The sequence below is a fragment of the Rhamphochromis longiceps genome, linkage group LG12 (genome assembly GCF_057381845.1).
Source record: "Rhamphochromis longiceps isolate RC_006_pf linkage group LG12, R_longiceps_female_GT1.1, whole genome shotgun sequence".
NCBI lineage: Eukaryota > Metazoa > Chordata > Actinopteri > Cichliformes > Cichlidae > Rhamphochromis > Rhamphochromis longiceps.
In genome coordinates this window covers 20,135,241-20,148,461 of record NC_140568.1, presented here as the reverse complement: position 1 = coordinate 20,148,461, position 13,221 = coordinate 20,135,241, and the positions used below count along the sequence as shown (strand labels likewise).

Below are 13,221 nucleotides of genomic sequence, written 5' to 3'. Positions count from 1 at the left end.
AGGATGCCCGAATGAAATCAACACCCAGAGGTATTGCAGCCAACAGCAGGATCATGTCCAACAGCGAGCGACGCCCCTGCTTCTCCGCTCTCATCAGCACCACCCTGATACCCCCATCATGGAGCTTGTCAAGTTACAAGAATACTGACGAGAACAATGCCGGAAGTTCAACAACGCTAATAAGACTCAACAAAACAACAGCTCGCCACTTATGCGGTTTTAGCTGTGGCTGCTATTTTTACTTCTTTAGTTTAACTATGTCCAAACTCTGACGTCAATAAAAAATCAGCCCTAGATATGCATAGACTTTTCTTTCTTTCTTTCCCCCCAAAGAGACACCGGAAGTGTGGATATCACCCTGCTGCAACTTGACGACCGCGCAGCTCCTCTCTCCCTCAGGATGACTGGGAGTGACGCAGGGCAGACGGAAAAAACTGGGGCTTGATGAGAAGGACGGCGGTGATGCAGGAAGGGCTGTAGCTTTATTTATTTCAGCCTGATGCCTGACTTGCCTGCACGGAGGATATGAGAGTCACCCATATGAGAGCTTTTCTGTGACAGACAGGAGGTAATAACGAGGAATCATCAAGTCATCCTTGGGGAAGACCAGTTTGGATACACTCCCAGGTAGGCTTCATCATGCCCGGTTGTGGCTGTTACTACAGGCTGCTGAAGTGCTAGGTGGCTTTCTGGAAACAGGATACATGTTAAAAAATGTCAATAAATTTATATTTTTATTTGCGTCAGTCTTTACACGGAGACTGATAATTGGCTTGCACAATTTGCTAAGGTGAAGTAGGGCTGATTTCTTCTTGCATCTTAGCAAATTCTTTAAGCTACACCGTCACGACTCATCGCCACTGTTATGATCAGATAGTCGAGCTTCTCCTTCTATATTAACACGGGACCTGTTTTCTCTGTAGGTAACATCGGGTCCTGTTCCTGCACATGGGAAAGTAGCCTAGTCATTCATTTCCCCACTGAACACCGAGTTGTAAGTCGCATTCAGTGTATTTGGACCCCCACATCCTCCTCCTTCGTCATTTCAACAAATATCCACCATGAACTACCTGCGACGACGACTCTCGGACAGCAATTTCATGTCCAACCTACCCAATGGCTACATGACCGACCTCCAACGCCCCGATCCGCCGCAGCAGAGCCCCGCAGTGTCGCCCGGGCCGGCAGAGAGGCGCCAGTCCACCAGTCAGCAGCCGCAGCAGCAGCAGCAACAGCAGCAGTCTGGAGGTGGAGGTGGAGGCTTCTTCTCATCCATTTCCAACGCCGTCAAACAGACCACAGCTGCTGCGGCTGCGACCTTATCGGAGGCAGCGGACCGAGCAGGTGTCTCCAGCAGCGCTAAGATCCTCCTGGTCATCGACGACCAGCAGACCGACTGGTAAGAGCAGTGCGCATTGGCAGCGCGCTGCCTAGTCTAGACAGCAAAAGTGTGCCAGACCGTGGGTTGCGGTGGCCTAACTCCTAGAAGGTCATATGATTCATCCGGTGTTGAGAGGTATCCTTCCATCACGTGAAACAACCGGTGGGAGGTTTTGTGCGCCGAAACTGTGCCATGGCAAAGGCGCAACAGACCGAAGGCAGAGAAGCCATTTTCATTTGACGATCAGCTTGTTTTTTCTTCTTGTGATCGATTCGTGTTGCATTCTGCTGATAATCTGAAATTACGCAAGTGCACTATGCGTTCATGGCCGCCATGAATATGGAGATTACCTATTTGTCAAATGAAGCGGCTGTAAGTGCAGAAGAAAAACGATTTCAGCAGACAGTCGAGCTTCTTTTCCGCGCGCATTATGCAATAGTGATAACAAACTAAGAAATTTGCTATTATCGAGACAGGATTGATATTCACAATAAACGGAAGCTGACCTATCCTGATGCAACACCAGTAGTTTTATTTATACATCCATATATATATATATATATATATATATATTCTCTAAATTTCAAAATTTGCCAAAATAATGGCAAATATTAAATATAGAAAGGCAAAATTTTAAAATCACATCCATATATCAACTTTTTGATGTAATCATTTAACTTCTTGCTTTAAAATCAGGGTGAAGGTCTTCAGAGGAAGAAAGGTCCATGGGGAATTTGACATCAAGGTGGAACAGGTAAGTTTTGCTTTGTGATGCAGACTTGTAGATTGTCTGGGCCAATAGCAGACCAATAATCTATTTGTGAGGAGAAATGTGCAGCCTTATATTTATTACTACAGTTTCACTCAGTGGTCTTTCATGATGTAATCCACTAAGCAGCATTTTAACAGAAGAGAAGCCCATAAACATTTTAAAATCTTCTTTGCCTAAGGCATTTTCTTCTCCTACTATTTTAGTCTCTCTACCTCATTCTGGACTGACATTTCTTTCTTATGTGGCCTCAAAACAGGAAGGATGAATTTCACACAGAGCCTGATATTCTTTAATTGTGTCTTGTTCTGCTTGACCGCTGGTTCCAATCATCACCGCTGTGATTTCTGAAGTGTTTATTAGGGTTTGACCTTGATACTGTCCTTTCAGGCAGAGTTCTCTGAGATCAACCTGGTGGCCAATGCCACAGGTACCTACAATGTGAACATTGATGCAATTAGGAGTGGCCATAAAGTTACAAAGTAAGTTCTCTGCAAAATTTTTCTTTTTAGAAAAAAAATTGCAGCGCTGGTAAAACTACGAGTTTCTGCTGAAACGTTCACTGTGCCCCAAATGGAATGAATCATCAAACTGATTTGTTGTTTTTTTAGTGCTGTTAAATATTTTGCTCATGTCCCCTGAACCAGATCCTTTAAGCCAGACTTTGTGCTGATCAGACAGCATGCGTTCAGCATGGACAAGAATGGAGACCATCGTAACATAGTGATTGGATTGCAGTATGCTGGACTGCCAAGTGTGAACTCTTTGCACTCGGTCTACAATTTCTGCGACAAACCGTGGGTGGTGAGTAGGATTTAATTAAGGCATTCATTTAAAGCCAGCACACACTTAGTTGAGTGACATAGACATACTACGCAGCAGCATCTTTCTGTACGTTTCAGTTTGCTCAAATGTCTAGGCTTCACAAGCAGCTTGGCTCAGAGGAGTTCCCACTGATTGAGCAGGTTTACTATCCAAACCACAAGGAAATGGTGAGTTTTTGCCCTATGTCCTTCTCCTTTTCCTTTTCATTTGTTTTCATGGCTACTCTCTTCAAATAACAAGGACCTAGACCCATACACACACACACACACACACACACACACACACACACACACACACACACACACACACACACACACACACACACACACACACACACACACACACACACACACACACACACAACCTCTGCATGGGTCACATGTCAGGGGTGTAATTTACCTCCATGTCAATATTCAATCTTATGTAGCAGCTGAGAGCACTCACATTTTCTAAGCATCGACTTTTTTTTTTGTAATTGGTAGATGGTGAGTGTTTGATTTCTTGAGTTCCAAGTTAGTGTTGCTACAGTTAAACTGAGACGGGTTGGTGCAGAGCAGTTTAATTCCTCCCTGCTGTCACAGCCTGACAGTACTGGGCTGGCTTTCAGGCCATCAGTACCAATCGTAATATCTGCCCCGATCAGAACTGATAAATAATTGGTGTTTTAATCACTGGGGCACTACGAGAAAGTTCATTTATAAGAAATCTGAGCATGTTTTAATGTTCTTTTTGCAGATTACCTCCCCTCAATTTCCTGTAGTGGTAAAGATGGGCCATGCTCACTCAGGGATGGGAAAGGTAAATCTAGAGTTCTTAAGTATTTTCTCAGGTCCACGTGAACACGCTGATGTCACTATATTAATATTTTCACTCTTGCTGCTTTAGGTGAAAGTGGACAATCAGTATGATTTTCAAGATATTGCTAGTGTTGTGGCACTGACCAAGACCTACGCCACATCTGAGCCATTTATTGATGCAAAGTATGATGTGCGCATTCAGAAGATCGGCAACAATTACAAGGCTTACATGTGAGTGAAACTTCCTCTCAGGTTCATGCATGAAAATAAAAACAGTGAAAATGGTTAGAATAGAGTTAAGTCTTTATTTTAATTAACAGGCGAACATCAATTTCTGGCAACTGGAAAACCAATACTGGTTCATCTATGCTTGAGCAAGTGGCCATGTCAGACAAGTAAGAGCGCAGAGTTGAAAATGAAATAAAACTGTAAATCAAATTGTATCGCACTGCACTATAATAGGTCTGATTAATGTGTCATGGCAGGTACAGAATGTGGGTGGATTCTTGTTCCGATATCTTTGGAGGGTTGGACATCTGTGCTGTGGAGGCTCTACATGGTAAAGATGGCAAGGACTACATCATAGAGGTACTACGTGACAATGATATCAATGTTTTCTATGATCTTAAGGGGAGTCCACTAATTATATCAAGTTGTGGTCTTTTAAGGTTGATGACTGTTCGATGCCACTGATTGGGGACCAGCAGGACGAGGATCGCGTTCATATTGCAGAACTAGTGGTTTCTAAAATGAACCAGACTGTTCCACGTACTTCAAGCTCTTCCACAGTCCGTACAGGACAGCCAGCACAGGTGCTCAAACAACAGACATGCTTTCCTTGCTCCAGCACACCCTAACTTTTCCTTATCTTCCACACTTTTAGTAGTAACACACTGTAAGTACAGTTAGATCCATAAATATTAGGACAGAGACACTTTTTCTTGTCATTTTGGTTCTGTAGACTACCAAAATGAATTTTAAGTTCGATGTCTTTCAGCTTTAATTCGGCAGGTTGAACAAAAAGATTGCATTCAAAAAATTGCACACCCAAGGCAACAAACTGCCTCTGATGTGTTTTACGGATGGTGCGGTGTGCTTTAGATCTTGAGCTGCTCCACGGCTTCGCCATACTTTTCCTTGTCATCCTTCAGGTAGAGGTTGATCTTGGTTTCATTTGTCCAAAGATTGTTTTTACAAAACTGAAAACTGGATGGCTTTTTTCGATGTCTTTTTAGCAAAGTCCAGCCTAGCCTTTCTGTTCTTGAGGCTTATAAGTGTCTTGCATCTTGCAGAGAACCCTAACCCTCTTTTTCGCAGCCTAAGGATGGCTTGTTTCACCTGCATGAAAAGCCCCCTTGACCGCATGTTGTGTGTTCGCAGTAAAATCTTCCAAATGCAAGGGACACGCCTCAAATGAACTTCTAAACCCTTCATCCAATCTGAATGTGAATACCCTGAAATAAAAGCTGAGAGTCTACACATTATGTCCATTATATAACTATAATATAACCTGTGAAAGTGTTCAAATATATATATGGACCTAACTGTATATTAGTGGGCATAAAAATATGAAAGAAACAATTAAAACAAGACTCAGTGAGCTTCAAGTCAACAGGATCTGCATTATATTTTCTTTAATCTTTTTAAAAACACATGTTGTGTTTCTAAGAAAAGTAGTGGGCCAAGCATGGATCCCTGGGGTACTCTAAATCTGAGATGGTCACATCAGAGAGACAATCAAATAACAACTTTAAACAGACCACACTGTGATTTACTTTGCCTGAAATGACTTGAATGGTGTGGAAGGATTCAGTGTAGGGTTAAGAGGAGTTTCTGGTTATGAGGTAAGTTAGAACGTAGATTTCCGTCAGAATTCTAAATGTGGCTTAAAATGTTATGAATGTTGTGATTAAGAGATTTGCTAGATCATGCTGTGGAAGAAAAATCTTCGGAACAAATTAAGAGACATTTAAAATATTTATACATTATCATTTTCTCTGCTTAGCCATCTAATGAATGTCATTTTTGCTTTGTATTGATATTTTCCCCTTGTTAACTTGTAGAAAGCAGTTTCTCCTCAGCCAGTCTCACAACCGAGAGTCCCGCAGTCTCAACAGCGTCCTTCACCACAGGGTAAGAACTGGACTTTTAGGGTCTTGAAAAATATTTCAGAATTTGAATGTGATTCGTCTCCTTCTTTTGTTTATCTCCGATAGGTGGTCCTCAGCAAAGCCCTCCATCTCAGCAGCGTCCACAACCTCAAGGCCAACCTCCTGTACAGACCCAACAATCTGCTGCCAGCCCTGCCACTGGTGACCCCAGTAACCAGACTAAGGCAAGCCAAGGGCCTGCGACTCAAGGTCAGAGACCTACGTCTGGTCAGGGCTCTCCTCAGCGAAGCCAAGGAGGATCCCCTCAAGCTCAGAGGCAGCAGTCTGTATCGCAGCAGAAACCATCTGCAGGCCAAAAACCTCCACCACAGCAGAGGCCTGCCATGCCCCCTAGACAGCAGTCACAGGGAGGGACACAGCAACAGAGGGCTCCCGGCCAACAAGGACGCCCTGGAGCACCCACCACCCAGCAGCCACGTCCTGCCGCTCAGGGTCAGGGGGGCCCAGGAGGACGACCTCCTCTGCAACAGAAGCCTCAGCCTCCACAGAAGCCTAGTCAGGACAGCCCGGCTATGGGCGGCTCTCCACAACTAAAGTAAGTAGCTGTGAATGATAAATGGGATCGGTTTCACCTCATCCTTCAAGCAGAAGATCCCTTCTTATTGCCTGCACTGTGACATGCATGCCACATGGGAAATCTATTTAATGACAAATGAGCCACCCGAATGTGCATGGTTTATTGATTTTTACACTTTTCAGCCCTTCAGCAGCACTTTCACGTAACATAACATTTCAAAGTCTGTGCAGAGCGCCTGATACGTTAAAACAACAAGCGGAAGCCGTAATGAAGCTACATATTGTGATATTTAAAGATCCCTTTAATGTAAATAAACTTTTGAACCTTGTTTACATATCTAGATTGTTGTGAAACTTATGAAACTAATGCCATCGACTGGCAGTGAGGCTACACATGTTCATCAGATATTTTAACATTATTAAACATAACTCATTGTGTGATAGCATACTTAGTTCAAAGCACAGCTTGTCTATTTCAGGTCAGTGTGAGAGCCTGCTGGTGCTGAGCGTCTCTCCTCTGCTTTCTGATTCACCGTGAGTTCGAGTCTCCTCTGCTCCTTCTTTACTCCGTGTAAGACACACATGGAGTGGAGCAGACACATGCCGAGTGGAGGAAAGGAGAGATAAGTGGAGATAATATTACTAGACTTAATGACGTACCTCCAAGTGCAATAAAACCTCTAGGGTTTCCAAGACAAGACCATCAGGTCTAAGTTAATCCCACTGCAAGGCCTTAGTATCATGGAGTTTTTGAGTATCCATCTATCCATTTTCTTACACTTATCGCCGGGCGGTTTGGGGGAAGCCTTCCTTCTTCCCAGCTACCTTCTCCAGATTATCTTGTAGAATACTGAGGTGTGCCTCCAGGGCCTCCTCCCTGTAGGGCATACCCAGAACTCGTCACCCAGGAGACACCCAGGAGGCATCAGTGTCAGATGCCCAACCCACCTCACTTGGCTCCTTTCGGTGTGGAATAGTTGCAGCTCCACTCTGAGATGCTCCTGAATAGCTAAACTCCTCACTCTGTTGCTAAGGGGGAGGCCAGTTACCTTTGGAAAAAGCTCATTTTGCCCCTTGTATCAGCATCTCATTCTTTGATTACTACCCCAAACTAGTGACGATGGGTAAGCGAATGGGCATAGATCAACTGGTAAATTGACAGCATCGCAGTGGAGCGCAGTGTTTGAATCACCGCAGATGCTGTAAGGGCCTCGGGGTGAAATTTTACATTTCTTAATTAAAAAAAAAAAAAAAACTGGACACATGTAATCACATATTGTCGTTTTGCCGTCAGGTGTTCAGACAATTTATTTATTTATACAGTAAGCAAAATCATTCACGCCTTAATTTAACTGGGTTAGCCATGATTCGGTAGTCTCTGCCTGCTTTAGCTTCTTTACTTCTTGCTTCTGCTGAAAGTAGGAAGTGCGCTCTGCAGTGTGTCACTCTTTCCTCTTATGAGAAGCACAGTGAGCCTCCACAGCAGTACTGACAGCTGCGCCTATCCAGCTGCAATGTTCCATCGGTGCCACACAGGACACCTTATATCGGGTTGACGTTGCTGCGTGAACAGAATGTAACCTAAATAATTCACAAAATTAGGAATACATAATCCTGATTTTGGATTTAATACTTGAGCTTCTTTATGCTCTCCTGACAATGAGACATAAACCCTCTTATTGTCAGTCGCATACAAAAACATGCATCACTTTGCTTTCCAGAAAAGTCATTCAATATCCATATCATATTCAAAGCTAACTTGAAATGATAAGGTAATACTGAATGACCCGAGGAAAGGAATGCGCTTTATGATTGTTTACTGAGCCTTTTCTCTCATTTCTCTCCCTCTCTCTGTCTTGCCTTGCGCCAGTCTTTTCATTCCATGGGTTTGCTGCATGACTTTAATAGCCTCTTCCTCTCCTCTATTGCCATTTTCCTCTCTTTATAGCAAGTCCCAGTCTCTTACCAATACCTTCAACATTCCAGAAACCCCAGCGCCACGAGCCAGCCTTAGCCAGGACGAAGTGAAGGCCGAAACCATACGCAATCTACGCAAATCTTTTGCCAGTCTCTTCTCAGACTGAGACAGCATAAGCCCCTCTTCCCTCTCCTCCTGAAAGAAAAAGAGACAGGCAAACTGAAGGACAGACCCCTTCTTCCCCCTCCGAACAAGGACCAACCGGATGCCGTCTTTAATTCATGTACACTGAGCCTGATGTGAAAATGTACACACTTGATAGCCACTGCCTACATGGTTTAACTCTTTTAAAACGAACAAAAAGTAGAATACAGTTAGGCACTGATGTCTTAAACATTCCCTGCCTTGCCTCGAGCTTAAGTAATCATACTCAAAACTGTTTGTACTCCACACTGAAGCCTGTATATGCATGAATACGAAACAAAACAATATTGCTCTCACTTGTTTGTTTGTGCTGTAAATTCATCGTGGCCGTTATGTTCAAGTAACTTGAGGCGCTGTATTAAAGTTATTGGGGAAGGGAAGATAGCCAAATATTTTATTTTAAATAAAAAAGCAGCACCTAGTTTATTATCTCTTCTTATCTAAAAATAGTATATTTGTGTCATAGTAAAAACAGTGAAAATGTAGCTAACCCCTAATTTTGAATAAAGAGCTGTCAAACTGACTTAAAGCCACTAAACAATCTCCATGTATCCCCAATAAAAACAAAGCTACACCACTATTTCACACTTCTACTCCTTGCAAAATTAACAACAACATCCTCCCTGCTTTCCTGATTCCCTAATTATTTTTGTATGGTGCCCAAATGACTACAGCTGCACAAAAAGGATGTCCAGTGTTTGCAAATGCTAGATCTGTTCAAGCTGTAGATCGCTCATGGTGATGTCTTAGCTGCATGTCAACAGGAGGCAATGGTTGCATTTCCCAACCCCTGACTTTGGCGCTTGTAACTGTGTTGTCACATGTAGTTAAATTAGCTAGTATTAGAGTAGTTGGTGTCGTGAGTATGTCGTGGCTCCCGATTTTCTTCGTTTTTTTTTTTGTTGCAGAAGAACAAAAGCCCAGCAGCTCTCTAACTTGAAAGCATGCCTTACACAGACAAGAGCGTCAAATCAAATGGAGCTGTCTCAGGGATGTCCAGTTGATTGTGACACTTGTGTGTGGGTGAGGGTCTTCCATTGCAGTCTTATAGTGGTTGTTTACAAAAAAAAAGAAGGAAAAGCATGCATTTTAATGAGCTAGAATGTTTTATTATTTCAAACACATTTGCACACAGAGTATATCTTGCAAAATTATACTTGAATACAATGGTTTTCAGGTTTATTCATCTGCCACTTGACAAAGCAGGGTTCCTGCTTTGGGGTGCTGCCATGTCTGTAACAGGCATGGTACAGTGGGATCCAGTGTAGACAGGGTTGGCGACTGTTCAGGTACAGTTAGTGAAAAATATCGTTACTTACAGTTTATTTTCCTCAATTTTCAAAGCAATGTGACAAGAAAAAAACTGCTAACCAACTACTGAGTTTAATGGATGTACAATAGGTTTTAGGAGGTCTTAGCAGTAGGTCAGCATAAGATACACTCCAAAGCACACACAGCCAAGGAATGTTACGTTTGTGAAATTCATTTGTACCACGTAGAAAGGTAAAACGGTGACAAGTTTTAGGAATGCCAACTGCACGATGCTTCTCTGCAGTTGATTTCACAATTCTGCCACGCATCTTTTGCACCGACAAAACTTTCTTTGATCACGTCTCTGAAAATCCAAGCTGTCACTGAAGAATGTTTTATCTTCTCCAGGCACTATAAATGTCTTCCAGAAGGAGTGCTATAGATTCATATGGTGATATAGTATGGCAATATCACGCTTTTAGAGAAGACCCAATAGTGAAAAGTCTAAGTGAGTCCTGGTCCCCCTGCAGATTCTCCATGTTGCCTGTGTTTTTCTGTTTATGTAGCCACAGTGACCCCTTGTGTTCAATGGTGCATAAACGTGTGAATGTTGTTTTGTAACCTGGTCAAACCAAATAGATGTTGTGCAAAGCTCTGAGTGATCCAGATTGTCACTTTCCTCCCCTGCTGCTATTTGTGCTTGCTGATATTCTGTGTGTCTCTAAACTTTATAGTTTATCTGGGAAAATAGTTTACTTACTTTTTCCTTTTGTACATGCACAATTTTCTTGTGAATGGCACTGCTATATGGTGCTTGTTATGTTATGCATAAGTAATGGAGGGCTTCATTTTTACATTTTACAGTTACTCAGTGTCAGTACGTAACTGTCAGATTCATAATGGCACAGCCGAGAATAAGTAAGAGAGGAGTAATTTTCACACTGAGTGTGTAATTTATGAAAATGAGCCATCACATTTAGCACTGATGGTTATCTTTGAAAAACCGTGCCGTCCTTTCACTCAGAGGTGTCTTGGCCAAACTGAGAAACACCATTTGCCACGAGCCCTCTGGAGCCTGACAGGATGAGCCGCGACGGCAATGCAAAGAAGTCATTTTGATATATATTTTTTTTTATATTTTATTTTTAAGGGTTTACATTATTTATGGTTGATATATCTGACTGTGAATGTACATTGTCTTCTTTCTTAGAGCTCCTTTTATTGTTTTTTAATTCCACCGTATAATCATTGTGAAACGGTAAAATCCTTACAAGTTTGAGTGAAATTGATTGTCAGTTGATGCCTGCCAGAGTTCAAAATGTACATCATAGATGTAAGTGCAAAAATCAAAAAGCTGAGGGTTTTTTTTGTTAATCAAAAATAAGATACTGCATAATATAAATCATGGTGGATTATTGAAATAAATGTAATAAAAATGATATTGATGTTATATGCAATGTAGCTATATTATGTGAAAATGAGTATGTTATTACAACATGCACATGTCCAATAAAACCTATGACAAATAATGACTGGTTTATTTGAGAAAAGTAAAGTAAAGTAGGGTTTAAAAGATGCTGACACAGCTGCTGAATAACTGTAACAACACCAGTTAGTCTAAATGATTAATGCAGAACTGTTGAGTAACATTCATATTCAAATTTCTTTTCATTTTGCTGTCCTTGATGATCAGAGACATCATTGGTTTTTCAGTTTGTTTTTCACACTTTTGTTAACATTTATTTTTATACCGTAGCTTACTTTATCCATCAGGTTGAAAATTACATGGTTGCATTTTATTTTATTTTCGTTTTTCAGTTATAAAGAAAAAAAATTAAAGGATATATATAATAGTAATTCATAGACTTTAGGTATTTATATTAAATGGGTACAGTGCATAGTATTCGGTTGTGAATGACTTTAATATTAGGCAAAGTATTGTTTATACTCTGCATTGCTGTAAGCTAGCGTCTAAAAATACGGTGGCCCTGAGAGGTCAAATGCACTGCAACTAAAGATACCACCAGCAAACCTAACCCTTAGCCCCCCAAAAACACAGCCCACAAAAGTAAGTTGAACAAAAACAAAAAAACAAACAAACAACATAGCAAAACATAAAAACAACATAAGTGTTTTGGGGAAGATAATAATGCGATGGACCAGCAACAAAAGTGACAGAAGCCAAAATGTGCGAAGAACTGCACCGAGGGGACTCATCTGTGTTATGAGTTAGAAAAAGATTCAGGTAATCTGTGTTTTAATCACATGATTCATACAATACTGTAGATACATGTTTGCTATTAGCTGTTTACTGCTAGCTTGTCCCTGCCGCAGCTGTTCCGTCACGTTATTGTCTCCCCATGAACACTTGCCGCCTGTTTTTTAAAGCGTTTTCTACTTCCATTGTGTGTGTGTTATATTTTTTTCTATCTAGTTCAATTTTGTTTCATTCTACTTATGTTGTGTTTTGTGTGCTTTTGAAGGATTTTTTTATTTGCTGGTGTTTTGTTAAATTGCAGTGTGTTTGACCTCTATAAAGAAATGTCTTTTAAGAATGTCCTATAGTTTGACAGTATTTTTCAACATAAAACATACTAATGTGGCCACAAGGTGGTGTGGGCCTACAGTCTCACTTCTGTAAGCACACAAACACCACATTCTACCATATTACAATGTAACATGTTTATTTGGCCATTACAAATGACTTATAATACAGTATATGCATTCCTTTTCCATTGAAAGTGTTAATTTATATTAAAAAAAACATCCTTTTTAAGTAAGTAAAAGCATCCTGAGTGCTACAGAACAGAGCCCTGGGATTTTGTATGTATTACTATTCAGTCATTCAGTCATTATGATTCATCATTGTATTAGCAATTATGTTAACATTGCTGAAAAACAAAGTTTTTCTTGATGCTCAAATTTTAATCGTACGACTTTAAGTCACATAGAAAAACGGAAATCAAAGCCCGCACACTACCAAACAAAACTAAACTGGCATCCCTTCTTTGTAGAACAGAGACCCATTCATGGTGTTTGAGTAAAAACACAACTATTATGTTCCCAAATTTTGGGGCTTTCACTCGGGCTTAAAATCTGAATGCACCAGCTGCAGCTGAGAGAGGCTCGATACTATTAAGCACCCCCTCTAATGTGAAGAGGGATGTGTTTCATTGCCTTGTCTTGTACAACTCAGTGAGTGCATCTACAGCTGAAAGAACTACATTAAAATTAGATTTTCCTTTCCCTCATCTGTCTGTGCAAATGTTTTGGCAGGTAGGTTTTATGCAATGAGAGAGAGGGAGAGCGTTCAATTTTAATCACCAGATTGATTCTTTTTTTTCTTCCTTGAAAGTTTTCATTGCAGACAAAAGTGTCTGGAGTGCAAA

At 41.3% G+C, this 13,221-nt stretch overlaps 1 protein-coding gene across 2 annotated transcripts; it reads left to right on the top strand.

Moving 5' to 3' along the window:
• Positions 1 to 391: 391 nt before the first annotated feature.
• Positions 392 to 11,289, top strand: syn1 (synapsin I). 2 transcript variants are annotated; one of them, XM_085425118.1, is made up of 14 exons: positions 392 to 627; positions 924 to 1,399; positions 2,078 to 2,135; positions 2,541 to 2,632; positions 2,798 to 2,954; positions 3,053 to 3,142; positions 3,711 to 3,773; positions 3,861 to 4,003; positions 4,093 to 4,167; positions 4,258 to 4,360; positions 4,441 to 4,584; positions 5,836 to 5,905; positions 5,989 to 6,478; positions 8,446 to 11,289. In XM_085425118.1, the coding sequence occupies exons 2-14, from the start codon at positions 1,062 to 1,064 to the stop codon at positions 8,471 to 8,473; spliced, it is 1,851 nt and encodes a 616-aa protein (XP_085281244.1). In that variant the 5' UTR covers positions 392 to 627; positions 924 to 1,061; the 3' UTR covers positions 8,474 to 11,289. The 2 variants fall into 2 exon arrangements, with proteins under 2 accessions (XP_085281244.1, XP_085281242.1); XM_085425116.1 differs by having other exon boundaries at positions 8,408 to 11,289.
• The last annotated feature ends 1,932 nt before the right edge of the window (positions 11,290 to 13,221 follow it).

What these genes read in the sequence shown, in the direction of transcription:
- syn1 (XM_085425116.1), top strand. Translation starts at nt 1,062, where the DNA reads ATGAACTACCTGCGACGACGACTCTCGGACAGCAATTTCATGTCCAAC. An exon ending in TTGACATCAAGGTGGAACAG is followed by an intron (nt 2,136 to 2,540) that starts GTAAGTTTTGCT and finishes CTGTCCTTTCAG; the next exon opens with GCAGAGTTCTCTGAGATCAA. An exon ending in AACAATTACAAGGCTTACAT is followed by an intron (nt 4,004 to 4,092) that starts GTGAGTGAAACT and finishes TTTAATTAACAG; the next exon opens with GCGAACATCAATTTCTGGCA.